Raw genomic sequence first — 20,560 nt, forward strand, 5'->3', positions numbered from 1 at the left:
GGATCAATTTATGAAAGGGATTACAAGAAGCAGTTTCCTGTGGTAGAAATGGAGGAGGTCCCACTTGGGTGTGTGTTCTGATTGCAGTACAGAGAACTGGCCGGTGCTGGTAACCAAAAGTGGACTCTGCCATGGTTACTCTCGCAGAATCCAGTTGTACACAAGGTAAATGACTCCACATTTTGGAGGGAAACAAATAGCGTCTCTCCAAAATACTGCTTTCTAGCCAAGTTCTTATGGGTTACTGCTGACATTCCCTGTGCTTCTTCAGCCATTCCAGCAGCTCCCTTGGCAAGTAGTTTGAAGATGGACGTGCAGGTGGGATCTGAAATCTTCCTCCTTTAAAAAAGTAACCATGAGAGTGAATTTTGGTTAGAAGTAAGGAGCAGTTCTGGCTGATCACAACAAAGTGACTGTGCTTACCTAACAAGGCACACAATTGTGGCAAACTGTTATCTGTATCATTTTAAAGCATTGAAAATGTGTAGTTCACAAAAGATAATTGTAACATATGGTTAATTGGTTTTGTCTCTGTGGTGTGCCAGCCAGAACCTTGTAAACAAAAAGTGCACAAGAAGCAAATACAATGACAAGCATCATAATGCCTGAAGAATAAGGGCTGTGATGGTGATGTCTTTACACAGAATGTAAATATTTGTTTTATTTACTATAACCACAGGGTTCCTTGAAGGAGGTTCTTAAACAACTAGAAGAAGAGAAGAAAAGTCTCCAGAATCAGCTAAAAGATTATGAACTTAGACTGGAACAAGAGGCTAAGGTTTGTAATCACTGTAATCTGGTCTATAAAATTTGTAATCTGGTCTATAAAAGCTGTTACGTTGCCTGACAGATGTGTGTGGAACACACAATAGAATAGTTCCTCCAAAATATGTCACTGGAAAAAGCTCTGCTATGTATTTTTTTCTTCCTGTATGATTCAGCTTTTTAAGTATTTTGCTTACCAGTAGCCTGTTTTGCTTATTTTAAACACAGGCTTACCACAAAGCTAATGATGAGCGGCGCATGTACCTCTCAGAGATCTTACAGGTAAGCAAAAAACCAGTGTGACTCAGTAAGTTTTAAAAATCTTGATGCTCTCTTAATATAGCAACAGCATCTGTTAATGCCATGAGCTAAAAGTCTGTTATCACTTCATTCATCTACCAAATTCATTATAAAAGTTGCTTTTTAAAAATGTTTAAGAGCTAAGATTGACGGATTACTCAGTTTATTTTATTTTTAAATCCATTTTTGCTTTAGTATCAGTTGTAGTTTCATTGCTTCCAAGGATAGTCAAAGTGCTCTTGACTGAGAAACCTGAAGCAATTTTCTGATACTTGCCTGCCCACCCTGTAGTCACAAGACTCCTGTTTAATGTTTCAGTTGAAGAACAGAACCAAATTATTAGGAGCAGGGGCACCCACCTCATCTTCATGTTTCCTTTTTTGTCTTTTAAAGACAAGTTAGCCAGCCAGCTCAGCATGACAATACAGTACATATTTCAATTAAATTTACAAGATAATAGATAAGGTTTCTTGTTTTTATGAACTCAGAAGTTAAATTTTATTGCTGCAAATTATGTAATACATAAAAGTCAATATTACAAGCTGCAGGGAACCCGTAAAGATTTCTGGTACTTCTTGTTGTGAAAGAACTCTTAATTCCTGAATAATGTAGAAGTAATAGCTTAGTGGGATACTCAAGAATGACTGTCATGTAATCCCTGTCATAGCTAACTGGAGTGAAAGGCTGTAATTAGCAGTGTTTCCATGTGTTTGCACAGTGGGCAAGTGATTCTCTCATGTGGTTCATTGCCGCTTTGGATAATCTGAAAGAATTTCTCAAGCTAACTTTTCCAGCGTTAAACAAAGAAGTCCAGACTGATAACTGTAATATATTTATATTAACAGTGAAGCTGGGAACTGTTGGAGGAAGAAGGTGGCGCATAAAAAGATATTTTCATTACTATATGCAATAGCAGGATAAATGCCTATGTTTGGCTGCCCAGAAAAGCACTTAAACATGTATAAAACACTGTTTGAAGTGAGGTATATGCATTGGCATGTTGCTTAAGGAGGGCATTAGAGACTAGTGTATTATATTTTCAGGACTCATTGCCATGATATCAGAACCATGTGGGGGCAATCCATAGAATCACAGAATGGTTTGAGTTGGAAGGGACCTTAAAAGCCAACTAGCTCCAACTCCCCAGCCGTGGGCAGGGACACCTCCCACCAGACCAGGTTGCCCAAAGCCCCATCCAGCCTGGCCCTGAACACCTCCAGGGATGGGGCATCCACAGCTTCTCTGGGCAGCCTGTGCCAGGGCCTCACCACCTTCTGAGTAAAGAACTTATTCCTAATGCCTAATCTAAACCTCCCCTCTTTTAGTTTAAAGCCACTCTCCCTCGTCCTACCACTGTACCCCCTGACAAGGAGTCCCTCCCCAGCTTTACTGCAGGCCCCCTTTAGGTAACGGAAGGCTGCTGTAAGGTCTCCCTGGAGCCTCCTCTTCTCCAGGCTGAACAACCCCAGCTCCCTCAGCCTTTCTTCACAGGGGAGGTGCTCCAGCCCTCTGATTATCCTCATGCCCCTCCTCTGGACTCATTCTAATAGGTCCATGAAAATAATCATCTTCAGATTAATCTACCTATCTTCAGGTTTATGACTGTTAAACATTGTTTTAAGTGGTTATAGTGAGATCCTCTGTAATCCATGGAGAGAGAAGCATATTTAAGGTGCAAACCACCACACCTGTTTAAGATCAAGATGAAATGAATTTCCCAGAAACATACCTGTTCATATTCCTGAGCTGCAAGCAGAGCCTAGTAAGCAGTTTAGATTAGACATCTACCTTCTACACTGTTAACGTGAACAGGGCAGTCAGCCTAGTCATGGTTGACTGTTGGTTGCAGAAGAATCAGTGGCTCATCTGGTCCTTTCTGACCTTGCCCTGCTATGACCTTGATTTGATTGTTGTGCTCATATTATTTTAAAATCTACACATGCATGTAGATTAACAGTTATTCTACTAACAGTTTATTCTATCAGTAGAGGCAGTAGTAGATTTACATTCAGCCCAAAATTATTCAGCTGTGTTAAAATCTCACTGTTCTAGAGTCTATGCTGTACTGTTGGCAGCAGTTGAGTTAGTAGGATAATAACCTGTGACAACAATATATTCCAGATACTCCTGATTAAAGAGGATGAATATAATGTCTTGTTAGGCCTCTTTTCCTCATTATTTCATTATTTTTGTGCTTTTCTATAGCTCACATAAAAAAAAAAAGAAGGAAGTTTTACTGGATACAAATTCCCAGATACTTTTTCTTATTTACCTTTTTATTATCATGTGCTTGTCTGCGTTTTTTACAAAATAAATGAATTGTCTGAATGCTTTTGTTGTTTGTGTTGGCCGGATCCATAAGTGTATAGTCAATTTTAAATAATATTTTTAAAATAAGTTGAAGACTTCACCAACTTTAGGACTCATGCTAGAGGCAGTGATGGTTTGTGGTGTTTTCTAGTTTTCACTTTTTCTTTTGTTCCAAACTGAAAAAATGTTGGTTTGGGATTCGTACTCCACAAATCCCAAAGCACTTTCTGGTGGTATTCAGAAATTTGAGAAGCAGTCAAAGAAGAACCATTATAAATCTTTAAATGGCCATTCTCTCCGGCCAGATTTTTATCACAAACTTTTACTATCATAGACCAGTCTGACTTGTGATTGGGATTTCTTTGAGGAAAAAGATCAAAATTATAGATAGGTACAGCTGGAAAGCTCTGTGTGCAGCTAGGGCTCATCTAAGTGGGATAGGCGTGGAGTAAGTTGTTCTGGCAAAAACAGTGCTGTGGACAGTAATCATATACACTGACACTCCATATTCATAGAAATAATAAAAGAACAACTGTGAAGGCAGTCAACACGTAGTTCCTACCTGATGATCTTGTCACAGAATCACTGCTCAGAAAGGTGGTAAATTACACTAGCCGTCATCTTTACTAGAGTTCCTGAAGTGAAGAAAAAACACAACACCTTGCCTTCAAGAAGTTAAATCTATGCAGATCCCATTCTTTTTTATGTATGGAAAAACTCTACTTCAGTTGCTGACTTTGGTATGACTGGGTCAGGAATACTTGCCTAATGCATTATATAGGTGGAAGCATAGCAGAAACCATTGTCCTATAATCAGTGAGACATGCTTCTTTTCAGTGCTAATATTTTTTCTCATAACTGCAGGATGTTTTCACACATCTCGTAAAATGTAATGTTTAAATAATCCAGACCTTGAATCTTCTTTAGGTAGCTCCAAAATCTAGTCCTAGGCTTTCAAAAGTCTTCACTGGCCTGGTGTAGCTGGCACATGGTATGTCATGATTATCATGCATTTATTGTATGTTCCTGGTGGAGCTGTTTTTAAAAAAAGAGAAAATTGCATTCACTCGTACTAGACACCCAAGTGTCCATGGAAGCCAGACAAGCCCTACACCTGCTGCATTTTCTGTTTTTCCGACCATGGCATAGCTGAACCTCTGAGAGGTAGTTCTAGTAAAGGCAGCTGGAAAAGCAGCAAGCGCTGGGTGAGGAGGAAACACCATGAGCTAAGGAGCAGCAACTGATTTAACCCTGCTCATATTCTGTTAAATGCAATTCCAAGGGTGACAACTGTTGTTTTCAGCACGTCCGGTAATGTTGTCATGACCTTCGCAGTGCGCAGAGATTTCCATGCTATGCTGTTTTTCAAGTAGTACCTGTTCTTAATTAATACTTTAATCATTCAAAAGTACAACTAAGTCACTATAATTTAGTACATTTTGTATCCCATTCAGAAAAGTATGTTAGAAACATAGTGCTTCTTTATTGAGAATATGGAGTTCAAGGCGGTATGACCAAAAATATGCTCATTTTAAATTACATAGTTTCTGATTATCCAGATACTTTTGTGTGGCAAGGAATTTTGGCATGTGCTCAGTTCCCCAAAATCAACAAGGCATTGGTCTAATATGTGCTTAAAGTACTTTGAGGCAGTAAGACTAGAATTGGTCAAAGTCAGTTTCAAAATATTTGACTGTATTAACTGTGATTGTGATTAGGATTTAACTTGTTTTGTAAAACTTTGGCTATTGCAGACTTCATCTACACTTGCAATTGTTGAAAGGCAAAAAACAGATGCTCTGACAGGCCAGGGAGAAAACCAGATACTGAGGTAAATTTATTGATATTCCCTCTTTTTCTGGTGCAGCTCTCTGTTCATGTTAAATATCACTAAACATAATTCTAATGATAAAATAATAATTGTAACATCATTTTTGATACTGCTTTTCAGTCTGCCTTATTTAATACTAAGTATGTTACATGATTGAAAATATATATATATTTAAGTGGCCTTTTTGAAATCTAGCAATCTCTCTGATGTTCTTCCCTTTCAACCTCTATTAAAAAGGGCTAATTTTTTTTTCTGTATTACTTGCAAGACGGGGGACAGCAAGTGTACTCTTTAGTCCATTAAGAGTAATTCAATTAAATAATTGCCTAGCTTGGTGCTTTTTAGTCAGTAGAGACTGTAAGGCTTTTTAGGATGATAATGTGAGTGATTTTAGTTGGCAACATAAAAAGGTTTAATTGTTCAATAGATTTCTGTTTAGTTATATGGGTTAGAAATTTAAATGTGAGATGAGCCCACCTGTTCTGAGCTGTAGAGAAATAAAATTAATTTCTGATTGTAGTGCTTCTGAGAATGCTTGAAATCAGAGGAAATTTATTTTTTAACTTAACAGAAACTATTAAGAATATAAAGTATGAAGAATATAGGGAATCACATCGGAAGTGTGTTGAATCCAGTATCCTGCCTCCAGTCACCATAAGTAGATGCCTACAAAAGTGTGTAAAATCAGGGCAGGCAGATAAAATGTTTGCTTTTGGAACTCTCCCAAACATTTTCTGTTTGAAGACTTCCTGAGCTAATACAGTTTCTATGTATTTAGCATCTCACAATAAATACTGTTCCATGAACCCACTTACCTATATCATTAATACTAGCATCCACAATACATACTGAGAGCATCTAAAAATGTGATGAGTAAATTATAAGCATGAAATTGTGAGCGCGTATTTGCTTACCTGCTTTATCCTTTTATTCTCTGGAAGCATAGAATAACAGGATTTCACATTGGAACAGTGGATTTTCATGCTCCAGAGGAGGATTTTAGCAGAATATGAATTAACATAGTGCAATATGAATTAATGTGTCTAACTGAAGTTTCTCAATACAGAAAAAGCGCTATGTGGGTCTGAGGTTCCCCGTGTATAGCCAACATGTTGCTTCTGGACCAAGTGATGCTTATGTATTGGGATTACGTGGCAAAGCTTTGGTAGCGGCGGGAGTCTGCAGGGGTGGCCTCTGTGAGCAGAGCCCAGCAGCCGCCCCAGGTCAGATCAGAGCCAGCTCCAGCCGGCTCCAAAGGGACCCGCCGCTGGCCAGAGAAGAGCCAGGGAGTGACATTGTTTGCACCTCTGCAAACTTAAGAAAGAAAAAACTTAAGAAACTTTCTTGTCCTTAAGAAAGAAAAAACTTTCTTGTCCTTAAGAAAGAAAAAACTTCTGCACAGCAGTGACAAAATGTAGAGAGAAGCAGCCGTGCAGCCCCCAAGGTCAGTGCAGCAGGAGGGCAGGAGGTGCTCCAGGCACGCAGCAGCAGTTCCCTTGTGGCCTGTGGAGAGGCCCCTGGTGGAGCAGGCTGTCCCCCTGCAGCCCACGGGTCCCACACGGAGCAGATCTCCACGCTGCAGCCCGTGGAGGAGCCTGCGGACAATAAATTATATGAATCTCCCTTATGCTGAGTCTATTTTGCCCATGACAGTAATTGGTGAGCAATCTCCCTGTCCTTACCTCAACCCGTGAGCTTTTTCCATTGTATTTTCTCTCCCTTTTCTTCTGAGGAGAGGGAGTGAGAGAGCGGTTGTGATGCTTAGATGGCCATTGGTGTTAAACCACCACTGTTTAACATAGCCCATGTGGAAGAGGTCAGGAAATTAGAATTAGGAGAATTCACTGTCTTTGTTGGGAGATTAAATATCACCCAGATATTGAGTTTGGCTTACCACTAAGCTGTAATTATGTTGGGGGTTTAATTATTTTAGTATACCATTGCTTACCCTGAAATTATATGACAGCGGTATCTCTAATTTTCTTTATATCAAACAAAAGAAAATAAGGTGATTGCTGGTCTCACAGGATGCATGTTGTAACCAAATACCCATCTTCCATCCACTTTCTCTAAGAGGTTTTTTTCTTTTAATTTCAAAATACTTTACACACACTCATCTTTTAAGTTGTCCTTAGTAGTGAAGGATCTAGTTCGCAGAACATTGGCTTCTATGACCAGTGACTTAGAACTATCATCTCAAGCTTTGGTCTTAGTATACAACACAGATACAAGAATGGGGGTTTGGCCTCATTTGTATTTTAAGCGCTAGATACAGGTAAATGCCCCTTGATCATCACAATGTTATTACAGTCAGTGTTATATTATTCCTCTTTAATTATGTTTTGATTTACTGCCTGAAGGTTGTTCATTCAAGCTGACATTAATGAGAAATAACTTCATTCAAATAAGAGAAAATAGGTGTGATTGAAAATAAACTGTTCTTGAGAATAATTTGATTTTTTTTTCTGTCCAGAGCTCTTCTGTTAGCCTTTCAGAAAACACCTGCTTTCATTGGATTTCAAACTATACTAAGAAACAATGTTTAATGTTTGTTTTAACTCTAGGTATAGATACGGAAAACCCAATCCATACATTAAAACAACACTGTAATATTTTTTCAAATTAATTGTGAACACTAATTGTTGATGCGTTCTGTCCCCTGGCCATCCAAATACAGAATGCAAGCTTGACAGAGGTCATTTTTTATGGTATTGCACAGTACACCAAAAAAATAGATGAGATGGCAACTGGGAAAAAAACATGGATGTCTTGATGACTTATGTGTGTGATGTAGTCTGAGCAGCCAATTTAATGTCATCCTGAGCCCGTACTGTTACACTGAGGCATATTGCAGGGCCTTTAGCTGCGTTCCAGCACTGCCCTGGCTGCAACTGCCTGGCTTCTGGCTTGCAGCTGGCGTAAGTCCAGCTGGTTCTCAGCGGAAAGAGGTTTTGCTGCATGCAGAATTCCACACAGACATATGCTTGGTACAGCTCTGCAGTGGTTTTTTTTTTTTGACTTTGCGTAATCAATTGGTCCGAGTCTGAATCATCACTTGATTGTTCAGCAAACCGGAGCCTTGGGTTCTGGTCTGCCAAGCTCTGAATCTTGCAGCTCCATATCTCTATGGGGCCAGCTCTCCCTTCAAGACCATGGCTGCTTGTAAGAGCTGGAACAAAAGAAGCGTCGGTCTCAAGAAAAGTAGGGAGCCTTAGGGACATCTTAGTTGGCTGTTTGCCCAGAAATTTGAAACTTGCACAGTTTGTGTCATCGCGACTTCTACCACATAACAAAACATTTCTGTGGCTATCATCATGAATATAAAGACCTGGTGGCATGATGTGTTTTCCTTCCGAATGCCTATTACGTGAGAGAGACACTGAATCCCTGTATATTGCCATCGGAGTATACGAAGTACTCACTGTGTGTCTGCTTCAGTGATGAGCAGGGAGAGAAACAAAGATGCTTTGTGTAAGCGTAGAGATGCATGCTGCTCGGTCATGAGAACGAGCCTTCCAGTTTGTGGAATCGCCATTTCCCCCCTGGAGATGTGCTTACATTCCCACTGAATTCTCTTAGATCAAGAGGAGAACATCTCTGGTAGGTTTCACATAGGTGGCGTATGTGTCTCTGATGAGAAGCGCTTCAGAAGTTTGCTACCAGCAGTTCACATGTATGATCGAGGGCTCGAGAGAATGGCCCACAGGCTGAAACACCTGCGGAGAACTGTGACTGCATCTGCACGGAGGGGTTTTCCATTTCTTGATGGGGATTGTGTAACTGATGAAAATGGCTCCTTAGCCAGCTAGCTTTGTCTTTGTGCAAATGTTTAGTATTCTGTTTGTGTTCTTCAAACGCCATCATTCGGATAACAGGAAGTAGTCAGGAATCATGAGATGAGGATTGGTTTAGAATGCAGAATAATTAAATGCTCTGCTAGCCCTCAAACCTAGAAATATGCTTGTTTTTTCCCCTCTCAGGGTTATTAATTCACCATAATAATCAGTTATGCTAATATAATAAGCATGCAAATTTCTAGCAGTAAAGCTTGCAGCAAGTGTGACATTTGACAGCTAACTTCACCCATTTTATTTCAGAGGGAGATGCAGCATTCCACGAAACCTGAAGATGGTTAATCCCCAAAAAGGACTGATTAAAAAGACTGTAGGAGTGAAGCAGCTTCCAAAACTAAATCACTGATTTAATATACGTGCAAAGAATTCCAATCACGTTTCTTCTTCTTCTTTTTATTTTCTTTTTATTGAAAATTTCTAAATTCAAAATGAATGTATTTGTGCCGCATTATACCGAGCCCAGACCAGCACATCTTCTTGGCAGCCTTAGTGTAAGTGTTCCTCTTTGCCTGATGGAATTGTTCTTCTAGTTGCCATCCTTGTTCTGGTGAGCTCTGACCTTTTCCATTCTGGTTCTCATCAGTGATTCTGGGCATCAGGGAATTGGGAGCCTTGGAGGACATTTCATTTGTTTATATCCAATGTAGATCCTTGAACTCCAACTGCACAATAACTTGAAAATAAATAAGCCTTTAACATTTTTGACCTCTCAACCAAGAAGAAAAAAAAAGGCAGTGATTTAATCTGAAATGTAATCTCTCTACCCAAATAGTGAATCTCAGAGAAAATTCCATCCGAGGGCATCCCCCCTTGGTGTAGCAACAAAGACAGCCTCTCAGGTAGCTTGGTATTGGTACAGCTGAACACACCTTTCATTTGGCTTTTAAAAAGACCAACACAAAGTTTATTATCCAGTCTGATTTCTTACATGACACCGTACAGGAGAGTTCTTTTACAATATCAAATTGTTTTTTGTTCCATGAACTTTACTGCTCCAACAGAGAGATGAAACACCTCCAAATTTAACTTTTTAAAAAGCTGGCATGCCATAGATCCCATGTTTACCACTACCTTTCCTTTGCATGGTTTAGAAGCATGCCTCCATGTCCAGATCTTTAGGCACTAGTTATGGGGGGAAATGAAAGAAAAAATGAACATTTTTTTATTAAGGATTCTTTAGAGCCTATCTTGTGGAGGGCTGTTCCTTTTAAACACTACATACACTTTATGTTTCCTGATATGCTCTGTTGCTAAATGGGAATTTGAATTCTCAGACTAATTTTTGTATCCACAGCCTGGGTTCCATCAAAATCTCTCTGTATTCTTCAGTGGCACTGATCCACGTATTTTTAGGGTCCATAATATTGCCAGTCTTTAAAGTTGATCTCTTCAATGAACAGTAGGACTACATTGAATTTTCATTGTTAAGCATACAAGTATTGTTGTAGTTTCATTACCTACAACATTTTAGTCATTAAATTTTGACAGAATTTTTTTAAGTGGGAACAGAAAAAAAATGTTTTGATAATGAAGCTCCAAGCCTCTGGGTTACATCTTAAAAGCTCTTGGCAGAGCAAATGTGATTGATTGACTGCCCTTTATTATTTTAAGAGCATCCCTAGCACTTTGCAATACCTAGTAAGGCTTTTTGCCTCTTTAAGAGCAGTACAAATAGTTCCTTATTACTGGCAGCATTAAAGTGAGGCTGTAATTAAACTCTTACAAAAAGATCAATGATGTCATCCTAAAACGCAGAGAGAGAAGACCTGCAGTATTGTGCAGCATATTCAGTATGCAAACCTCATGTATTCTCTTACACAGGGTGGGATGTATTACAGATATTTCTAATGTTACTATGATGCACCTGGTATCATTCTTTCTTTAGCAGGCTGGTCGGCATAGCACAGCTGATTAGGGTAGCACTCTTCCGTTCCTGTTTTTTACATGGAAAGTTTCCAAATTCTGATTGTGCTGGCATTTGTCCTTGCGGAGAAGGAGACGGAAAAAAATCACCATAATAGTTGTGTTGGCACAAAAGACAAGGGACATCTGCAGTAGTGAAGAATATCCAGTTCTTGGATTCATGCAGCAAACGTTTATTACTGCTCCCTCTGAATCAAATGTTAGTCAATGCATTCAACTTCAGGCCCTGTAACACCTCAAAAAGACTGAAAACTTTGTGCAAGCATGGCAGAACAGCATCTGTTCAAAGCAGGAGACTTGATCACTTCCCTCATTGGTTGTCCTTACTAAGGTAACAGTTTTGAAGCCTATAAAGAGACTTTTATTGGTACAGTTGGTGCAGTAATGACCTGAGGAGAGGAGCAGACTGTGTCTCTCTTAGTCCCTGTTTCAGCTTGCCAGGATCAAGCTCAGGATTTGAAACTCAGCAGTATGATAATTAAGCCCTGAAACATGTGTTTCACCATTCTAATTACATGTCCAGCTGTAGCATTTGCTTTGCAAATGGTTATAGTTCTCTACTAATACTGTTTAAATTGGCATTTCATTCTCCTCATGTCTTTCTGAAAATAAGGGCATGCTGATGACTAAGTTTGTTGAGTCGAGTTTCTTTGCAACAGCAAAAAGGTAGTTCTTGGTTTCAAAAGAAAACTATGAATTTTGGTTTCAAAAGAAATACAAGAACTTTGGTGAAAACCGATAATTTCTTTGGTGTTATTTCTTTGGACCTAAATAAAACTTTGTTAGTTTTTTTGTTTGTTTCTTGGTTGGTTAGTTGGTTTTTGGTTTGAGTTGGGTTGGGTTTTTTTGGGGGGTAGACAGGTGTTTGAAATCCCTGGATTTGTCTTGTGTGGACTTTTCTCACTCTTATACTCTACTGTGAAATGATTCGTGTTTACATTTGCAGCAATGAACACTTGCATGTCTTTATGCATCTTCTATATGAAATGTTTCAGTGCATTTAAGAGTCATTAATCCTTCGATACACAGTACATACTATTATTCTCATTTTAGGCCCAGAAGACTAAATCAAGAGCTCGGTTTATTTAAACTAGAGATGGGAGCATGGTCTGTTTTTCCCCTGTTTTCGTGACGGGGTGACCTTTTTCAGTTTTGTTAAGCCATTGTAAGGTAAATTTTATCTCCTACAGTTTTTCTGTGTAGCCTATTCTAAACAGTGGATGAAGACAAAAACAGGAAATTGAATTGCTGATAGTTGTGGTCAGTGAGTGAATGGAACTAAATGCCAGAGGAAGGCAGGATTAGAACTGAAGGTTTGAATCTGGCCAAACTTCTTCCTGCGGTACAGAATGTAATTGGGATTTCAGATGGATTGGTTGTAGTGTGAGTGTCCATAATCAATGGACCAGGAAATTTGATCTCCTAACTCTTGGGACTTGAGAACACACTTCCCTTACATGGTTACTCATGTAACTCCACCAATTTCAGACAAGTCATGACATTGAGGTAACTATGGCATTTAAAGTACTTAACCCTATTGTTGCTGGAAAATATGAATTAAAAAAATAAAATTCTGCTAAGCAAACATGATTTTCCAACTACCACTACTGGTTTTTTTTAAATTCTCGTGATGTAGAGGGTATTGAGTCATGATTTTTCTTTTTAATAAATCAATATAGCAACACTGTATTCCTCTATGGCAGAATAAAATTAAAATGTTTACTGGATAGACATTGAATGTGTGGCTAATTATTAAGTAATTAGACAGCAGAACCATAGACTCCAGAGAACTTGGGTGATGAGTTTCCTCATATTCCAGATATTATTAACACAATAGAAGAGATATTTCATTGCTTAAATGCTTTGTTTAATGGGTTCCCCATGTAAATAACTGACTAGGTGGCACAGTTCACAGCTTCCCTGATTGCTATGATACTCCGTTTCCACTGGCAAAGGTGAGATGCATATTTTACTCTCAATACATTTCCAGTAGTGGAAGATGCTGCACGGACATCTTTAGAAATGTGATACGGACACAGCAAACAATAAATAAATGAGTCTGTGTGCTGTTGAGCTTCTGCTGTTGCTGCCAGCCTGGTGTCAAACACAAATAGTAATTTGAAATAACTGGTTGGAAGCAGAAGTAAACTGCATGGATGAAAATCACATCTAATTGCAACAGCTTTATCTCTTTACATGGAGGCGTCATACTAATGGCAGACATCTCCAGGCGATATAATGAGGCTTTTCCAACGTGGCAGTATGTTGTTTAACTTGGTAGATGATTTTAACCCTCTCTTCCAAAGACACAAACATTGCATGTGCTTCCTTATAGGCTACAGCGTGGAACACAGTTCTCCAGGACTGCACTCATCTCATCTGTCCCCTGAGCTAGTGATTGGGAACCAACTAGAGCCCAAATGGGTATTTCATTTCTGCAGGAGCAGCATGCAGATGGGAGCAGGCTTTCCCTGTGGTTCTGTGTGCATGCTGATGTGTCGCTCCGCACAGGGGCTCACCAGGATGCCCTGAGAGGGCAGAAACCAACAACAGCTGAACTATTGGAATGGTTTTAACCTCTGAATCCATTCTGGGGGCTGCCTGTCACACAGGTGGCTTCCACAGCGCTTGTCCTAAATGTGGCAGCACCCACGCAGACTTGTCAAGGCTCCACAAGTTTTCTCATGGAGCAGAATCAGGGTGTATTTTGTGTCCTCTGGCTGGCAGAACAGGCAACAGCTAGCTGGCCTAGCTGTACCCGTGGCATTACCTTACAGAAATTTCCCATGCTAGTAACATGGCACGGAGTTGCAGCTCTGCCCAACCAAAGCACAGAGCTGGGGGCCGGGAAGCACGGTAGTCTGCTGCCCTTTTGAGGCATGATCAACTGATGCTGACCAACTGCTTGTGCTTGGGCTACCTGGGCAGTTTCTAACTCAGAGGTAGAGCTGGGCTTCCAGGTGGAGGTAATGCAGTTTCTGCAGTGCTCTTGTGCCATGACCTGGCCCACGTTTGAGAGTCTCCACTACCCCGTCGGGATTTGATATCAGTGAATTCCCTGGTGCTGTCTTCTCTGATGTACGCAGCTTCATTCCCAGGCTGGTGAAGTTCCTACACTCTGGCTTCCATGCATCTGCCTCACCCCTTCCTCTGTTGCCTGGGACAAGGCGAACCCTGCTTCAGCAACCCACCTCTGAAGTGGGGAGAACCGTATGCTTCTGGTGCTGAAAAGCGACATGAAGATAAACACAGCAATGCTGGAAGGAAAGCAGCTGGTAAAAGCACAATGAGCCCAAACAAGCCTAACCTAAATCAAACGGGTTTTCTTTTGTCTTACGGTGAAGGATAATACCACAGCTGTGTTAGTGCGGACCCTTAACAGCTGTGTCTGCTGCATCTTACTGAAAAAAAATATTATCAGTCATGTCGGGGTATTGCCCAATGGATGCAGCTCAGCAGCATCACTCCAGTTGTCAAAGGAAAAAATGTGAGCCATGAAAACAGAAGGACCCCTGGTAAGGTGTGGCTGAGCACATGCTGCGCTCCCCCAGCGCACTGGACCACAGGCACTGCTCCCAGCAGCTGTCAGAGCCCTCCTCAGCACTAGCAAGTGGCCGGTGGGGAATCTGCTCAGGAATGGTGTGGTTTAACCGAGCAACGCAGGCTAGGGAGCAGGGAAGTCATGCACAGCTGAAGGGTTATTTTGGGGGAAGGATGAAGTAACAAGGGTGTGCCCTCTTGACTCATCCTGTGCTGATTAGGAATAGGACAGTGATATGTTTTGGGGAAAAAAAAAAAAAAGGAGAAGGAGGAAATAAAAGCATGGGACTCTGTCCAAGACTAGTGCTTAGAAGCCGTACATCTACATCTGAGCTAATCGCCATCTGCTCCATGTGTAGTCAATGGAAGGAAATTGACACCTTCATCAGTGAGCAGTTCCTCTCATTCTAACAAAGATTAGAATGGATCAGATGACTTTCCTGTGGATTTTTCTCTACTGACTGGAAAGGAAATCTAGGCTGACAAATCCAGAATAAGCTGTCTAACATGTAGCTAGGTAGGTTGAATCCTGTTCTTGAAAACATCTTTATTTTTCTTGGTCTGGTTAGGGAGAGTGACACCCAACATCAGTAGAGATGTTGAGGCAAGAATAAAAACCTTGCTGCAATCCGACTCCCCTTTGTGTTGATCCTTTCTTCATGCAACATCCCAGCACACAACAGAAGACCTGTTCTTAAGCACCGTATTTACAAGGCACACTGATCTATTCTCATGTTTCATCCGCACTTACAAGGACAAATTACCTTTTTTTTTTTTCTTCTTCCTTTTGAAGAGATTTGGCAAGCTGCATGCTCTTTTGAAATCAAAACAACAAGCTGCTGCATTATTCTAAAAAGCCCTCTCTAAAGCCTGTGTAACTCCAATATACAGGTGGGAAAATATAGCCCATAGATCAATTTGCTACAGACCTCAGAAGAAACCTGATGCAATCATCTGGTAGGAATCAATAATGTAGAGATCAATACTTTTTTGTGTGTTCCTGTCTCTTAAAAAGCTGAGCTAGGAATTTACTAATGACAAGTCAAATTATTGCCTGGGCAAATTTGTTCTTGGAGGATTAAAGTAGTTTGCAAGTCCTGCCAGGCCTGCAATGGCTGACAGCATAACTTCATTAGTACAATGTATTTCTAGGCCAAGGATAATTTGTCCAAATACACTTAAAATGTTTGGATTAAGTCATCTGCCACCAGAAATCATTTGTTTCTTTCTCAGGCCAAGTCTTTTGTCTCTCACTGGCACTTGAGGACAAGTGCTGCTCCTGTGCTGTTGCATACAAAATCGCAGAACCACAGGCTGGCTGAGGCTGGCAGGGCCCCCTGGGGGCCCCTGGTGCCACCCCTGCCCAAGCAGGGACACCCAGAGCAGGCTGCCCAGGACCACGTCCAGGCGGCTTCTGGAGATCCCCAAGGAGGAGACCCCACAGCCTCTCTGGGCAGCCTGTGCCAGGGCTCCGTCACCCGCCCAGCACAGAAGTGCTGCCTGGTGCTCAGAGGGAGCCTCCTGGGTGCCCGGCTGTGCCCACGGCCTCCTGTCCTGGCACTGGGCACCGCTGAGCAGAGCCTGGCTCCGTCCTCTCTGCACCCTCCCTTCAGGGATTTAGGGACATGGATGAGATCCCCCTGAGCCTCCTCTTCTCAGGCTGAAAGCCTTTCTTCTCAGGAGAGGTGCTCCAGTCCCCTCATCATCTTCATGGCCATTTGTTGACTGTCTCCAGTATGCCCATATCTCTCCTGTACTGGGGAGCCCAGAACCAGGCACACTTCTCCAGGTGTGTCTCACCACCGCTGTGGACAGGGGAAGAATCACCTCCTTCAGCTGCTGCCAGTGCTTCGCACGATGCAGCCCATGACACAGTCAGTCTTCCTTGCAGCAAGGGCAAATGAGGAAAGGGGACAGTAAGAACGGACTGAAAAACCACACATTTGTGCCATCTTCCACACTCTGGCCATCTGCAATGGAACACCAAGTTTATAAAATTATTGTGTCATGCTTTGCTCATTGCTGTCTTGGCTAATGTTTCCCATTTTTTATGAATACCTCTTCAAGGGCTAGTTTTTCTGAATGTACACCACAGACACGCAAAACTGGGTAAGTAATGTAACTCTGGAGAATCCATGTCAACATAATGCCTGCCAGAAGCAGAAAAAAAATACCTTCTTTCAACCCAATCACAATTAGAAGACCAAAAATTTGTTATTACAAAACCACAGGCTAAATCGTCGGGTAGGCTTTGATGCCTCAGCCACTCCAAACTGTCTCTGACCCCAGCTACCCTCAGAAATCCTGACCACCCCCATTTGCAGGCTGACATGTAGTCTATCATCCACCCATCCATCCACCAAGGGAGGTGCCCGATGCCTGGGGCTGGGACTGCTCCGGTGGGCCCAGCGGCCCTACACAGGCCTGGGGTGGTGGTGGGACAGGCCTGGCCGCCAGGACCTGCCCTGATGGCCCGGGTAGCCCTGCAACCCCTGTCCCCAAGGGAACCACGGGCCCTAGGGGTGCCCTGTCACCATGTCACCTACACCATTGCCTCCACAGAGGCCCAGGAGCAAGCTCTGTGGGACCAGAGACCAGAAACATTCAGCAGCAGAGGTCACCAGCTGCTGCCGGTCCTGTCAGATTTGCTCTTGTTGATAACAATGACACAAATAACAACTCCCCAAAATGCAGGAGTGATTTACTTTAAGCACTTCAGCACCTGCTGTTGCTCATTAAGGGATTATCATGCCCCAGATTGTTACCGGCAGTCCAGTGCTTACAGTTTTAGCCTGCAGCACGTTCCTGCAAGTTACCTTCTAATGGGGGGTTCACGTTCACCTCTCCTTCTCCTGACCCCCAAGGCCTTCATGTTGAGATTTTATGCAAAAGCAACGCAGTTCGGAGGTGGGAAAATTAGGAGAAAATTCATCAGTTATATCAACATGCATGCTTTTAGTATTGGATATCAGTGTTTGACAGTATATCATGATTCGACACAGTAGGGCATTATCTGTCGTTGGCTTCACCAACACAGGCTGGTGTTTGGTGGGGGTTGTTCAGCAGTTTTCATGGCAGATATTCCAAAATCCTTGGTAAAATACCTGCCTTGCTCCTCATGGCACTCTCCCCTTCCTAGTTAATTGCTTTACTTGCTTGTTCTTCACTTCTCTGTTATCTGCAGCGCGAGCTTTCTCACAGCACTGCAAACCGATTCCTTCATCCTGTTCTCTTGAAGCTGGTCACCTGCAAGCCTGAGTCACAGCAGGGCTCAGCTGTGAGCTGCTGACCCGGTGATTTCCTGGCACCATCTGTTTCCTAAAGCCAGCTCTGGCTGCTGCTGTGCCCTGTTTGAACTCTCTGTGCTCCTCTCCCTCGTCTCACCAGCAAAATAGTAACAAGGAATTGCTTGAATTTTACTGCTTTATACAGCTCTGCAGACTACTTGTCTGGTCTGAAGGAATGAACATTTCGGAACAGTGCCCTTGGCATTTACCAAAGCAGAAAGAAGGAATGGTCTGTGCCCAAAGATCCAGAAAATGGGAAGAGGAACATGCAAACACTATAGAGGACAAACAGTACCCTGCTTCTTTCCCAGCCAAAGCTCTGGGGATGTGTAAAATTAAAATTAAAAAAAAAAAAGTCAGAAAAGGGAAGCAATATCAAAATGTAAATAGAAGTTAGTTAAAACTGGCTGTATTTTCAAAATTACTCTTCACTTATTCAGGGCTAATCTATATAACTACATCCTATGATATTCTTGTGCAAAGAATACCTTTATTACTATTACCTAAATAATAGATTTAAGCCATGGAAGACAAAACTGGTCCATAAAAGCTTCAGCTTGAGTTATTTTGTGGGAAAATCCAGCAGTTTTATAAAAACATTGTAGTTGCATATAAACATCAATTTAAAACAAGCACTGGCAAAAAGACAGGGGAGAGGAGGAAGCTTACTCTATAAAACTCTTTGAAAGGTTTACTTAAGAAATACTTTTGAGGGACTATTTTAAACCTAAAAGTGTGCTTAGAGGCAAGGAGGATCATTCTGCTACAGAAGAAAAGGGGCTTGCCAAGGGCATAATTTATTTACTCAGAAAGATAAAGCTTAACAAGTTTAATGGACTGGTTGAATTTTCACATAAAGAAAATAGAGGGAGACAATGCTCTCAAGTAAAGCGGGAAGATTTGGGCATTCCTTTAAGATTAGGAGTGTAACTGTAGCTGAGGTACTTGTCCAAAGTGTGTCAAAGAGCATTCAGTGGATTCCCAGAGAGGTTTTCAGGGGCATTTTAAAAAGAGGGTGAAAGAGAAAATAGCACAGAATGAGCTATTAAGGTTTATGTTATGAGCCAGATTTTCAAAGGACTTCACAGACTGGAGTCAAAGACTGCCTAAATGAGACAGGGCTTGAAAGTCAGGCTCCAGAAAGGGAATTCGTGGTGCTGAATCTGCCTCTGATGACCAATTTGTATCGACTGGGGAAAGTCATAAATCAGAGGTGGAGATTTGCAGCACTCAGATGCTGAATGGCAAGAAGCATAAGCCAGCCAGGCGGTAGTCCAGCTATCAGGATCAGGACGAGGAATGGTGGAGAGCTCCCATCAAATCTGCTCTATCTCATCCAAGTCAAGCAAGCGAGCTATTTCTGGGGGGAGCTTCACTTTCAGTTATTGACCACTTTGTTATGAAATGCAGCTTAACCAGAAAGTCTTTGCTGTACTCCATTTTGGATCCCTCAAAAAGCTGGGAACATTTCAGCCTTTTTATTGTTTCTCGTTAGCAGGGTTTTCTGCCATACAGAAATAAATGCATCACTGATGTCATCGTCTGTATATTGCCACATAGATGTTTTCCACAGTCATGGAAAACTGTGGGATTTGAGAAACAGAAAATATGCTGCTAGAATGTTTCAATAAAATATATATATTTTTTCTTCTTTTTAAATACCACTTCATGTTCTTAAATGTATCCGTACACAACAAATCTCAGAGTAATCACAGTCAAGTGAAATGAAAAGGTCTCCTTAATAAGGAATGTCACGGAGGTTTTTGTAACCTTTTCACCCTCTCTCTGGCCGATCAACATTTGTAACATGCACATCCCTGGGAGCGATGCTCTGCCTGGGTTCATTCTGTGTCTTTGTTGATGCCCATAAAGCATTTGTTTAAATATAGCAGGTCCGTCTCCCTCTTCTTTAACCCCTTTAACCTCCCTCTAGCCTTAAACATAATTAATATTAAAGAGTCTGAAGTCACAATTTGGAAAATTTTAACAAAACAGGGATAGCAAAGTTATTGTCTGTGAGCTGATCAGCCAAGCTGTGGCTCTCAGGAAGGTGAAGTTTGGGCTGCTTCAGTGTGTGCAGTAGGTTTTCTCTCCAAGTATGAAACTGTTCCCCAAAAAGCCTTTTTCTTTGTGCATGTCTTGTCCTGTGATTTTAAACTAAGGCTCAGGTGAAAGCATTAAAGGTGCCAGTCTTGTAGTTGAATGCTGAAGTTATTTTTGGGCACTTGGCTCTTAACTGGTTAGTGGAATCACAAACCTATGAAATGTAGGTGGTTTTTGAGAAAAGCTGCTTGGTTTTTCTCTTAGAAAAGGTAGGAAATCAAAGTCTGCCCTAAGGACATGTGGCATGTCTAGGACTGCAGCTTCCCTGTAATAAGGAGACTATTTGCTATGGAAAATAAAAACGAAAATAATATTAAAAAAAAAAGACAACAAATAAAAATAAAAAATAAAAATAAATAAACAACACATTACCAAATACTGGTTCTCATTGTTCTAAAATTTGTATTTTTCTTTCAACAGTAAAACATGAAAAAAAAAATGTGGAAAATACTTCACACCAAAGGTTTCTAATGGGTTTCAGTGACTCTTATTCTGAGGCTTGGTTTTGTCTTTGAATTTTCGGGACCCAATTTTGGGTGCTGAAAGCAGTGTTTTCAGTACAAGGAACACAGGCCTTGTTTTCTTTGAGTCCCTGTCACCACCGGAGGTAACAATATTCCCAGGGCAGTAGCACCCGCTGGGAGCAT

At 41.4% G+C, this 20,560-nt stretch overlaps 1 protein-coding gene and 1 long non-coding RNA gene across 4 annotated transcripts in view; one reads left to right on the plus strand and one right to left on the minus strand.

Moving 5' to 3' along the window:
* The window catches only part of CCDC169 (coiled-coil domain containing 169), a 30,700-nt gene extending 17,990 nt beyond the window's left edge, over window positions 1-12,710 (plus strand). For all 3 annotated transcript variants that reach the window (XM_080603106.1, XM_080603107.1, XM_080603108.1), the window contains exons 5-8: window positions 680-778; window positions 994-1,047; window positions 5,130-5,206; window positions 9,304-12,710. In XM_080603106.1, coding sequence (XP_080459232.1) covers window positions 680-778; window positions 994-1,047; window positions 5,130-5,206; window positions 9,304-9,406 — 333 coding nt within the window. In that variant the 3' untranslated portion in view covers window positions 9,407-12,710. The remainder of the gene's footprint in view (window positions 1-679; window positions 779-993; window positions 1,048-5,129; window positions 5,207-9,303) is intronic.
* A 1,755-nt stretch (window positions 12,711-14,465) lies between these two features.
* Window positions 14,466-17,191, minus strand: LOC308199251. The gene is made up of 3 exons (XR_013954550.1): window positions 17,066-17,191; window positions 16,582-16,673; window positions 14,466-16,493 (listed from the first exon to the last, which is right to left on the minus strand). It is a non-coding gene; the product is annotated as an uncharacterized lncRNA (long non-coding RNA).
* Window positions 17,192-20,560: the final 3,369 nt, after the last annotated feature.

Source organism: Anser brachyrhynchus (genome assembly GCF_964034855.1).
Source record: "Anser brachyrhynchus genome assembly, chromosome: 1".
Lineage (NCBI taxonomy): Eukaryota > Metazoa > Chordata > Aves > Anseriformes > Anatidae > Anser > Anser brachyrhynchus.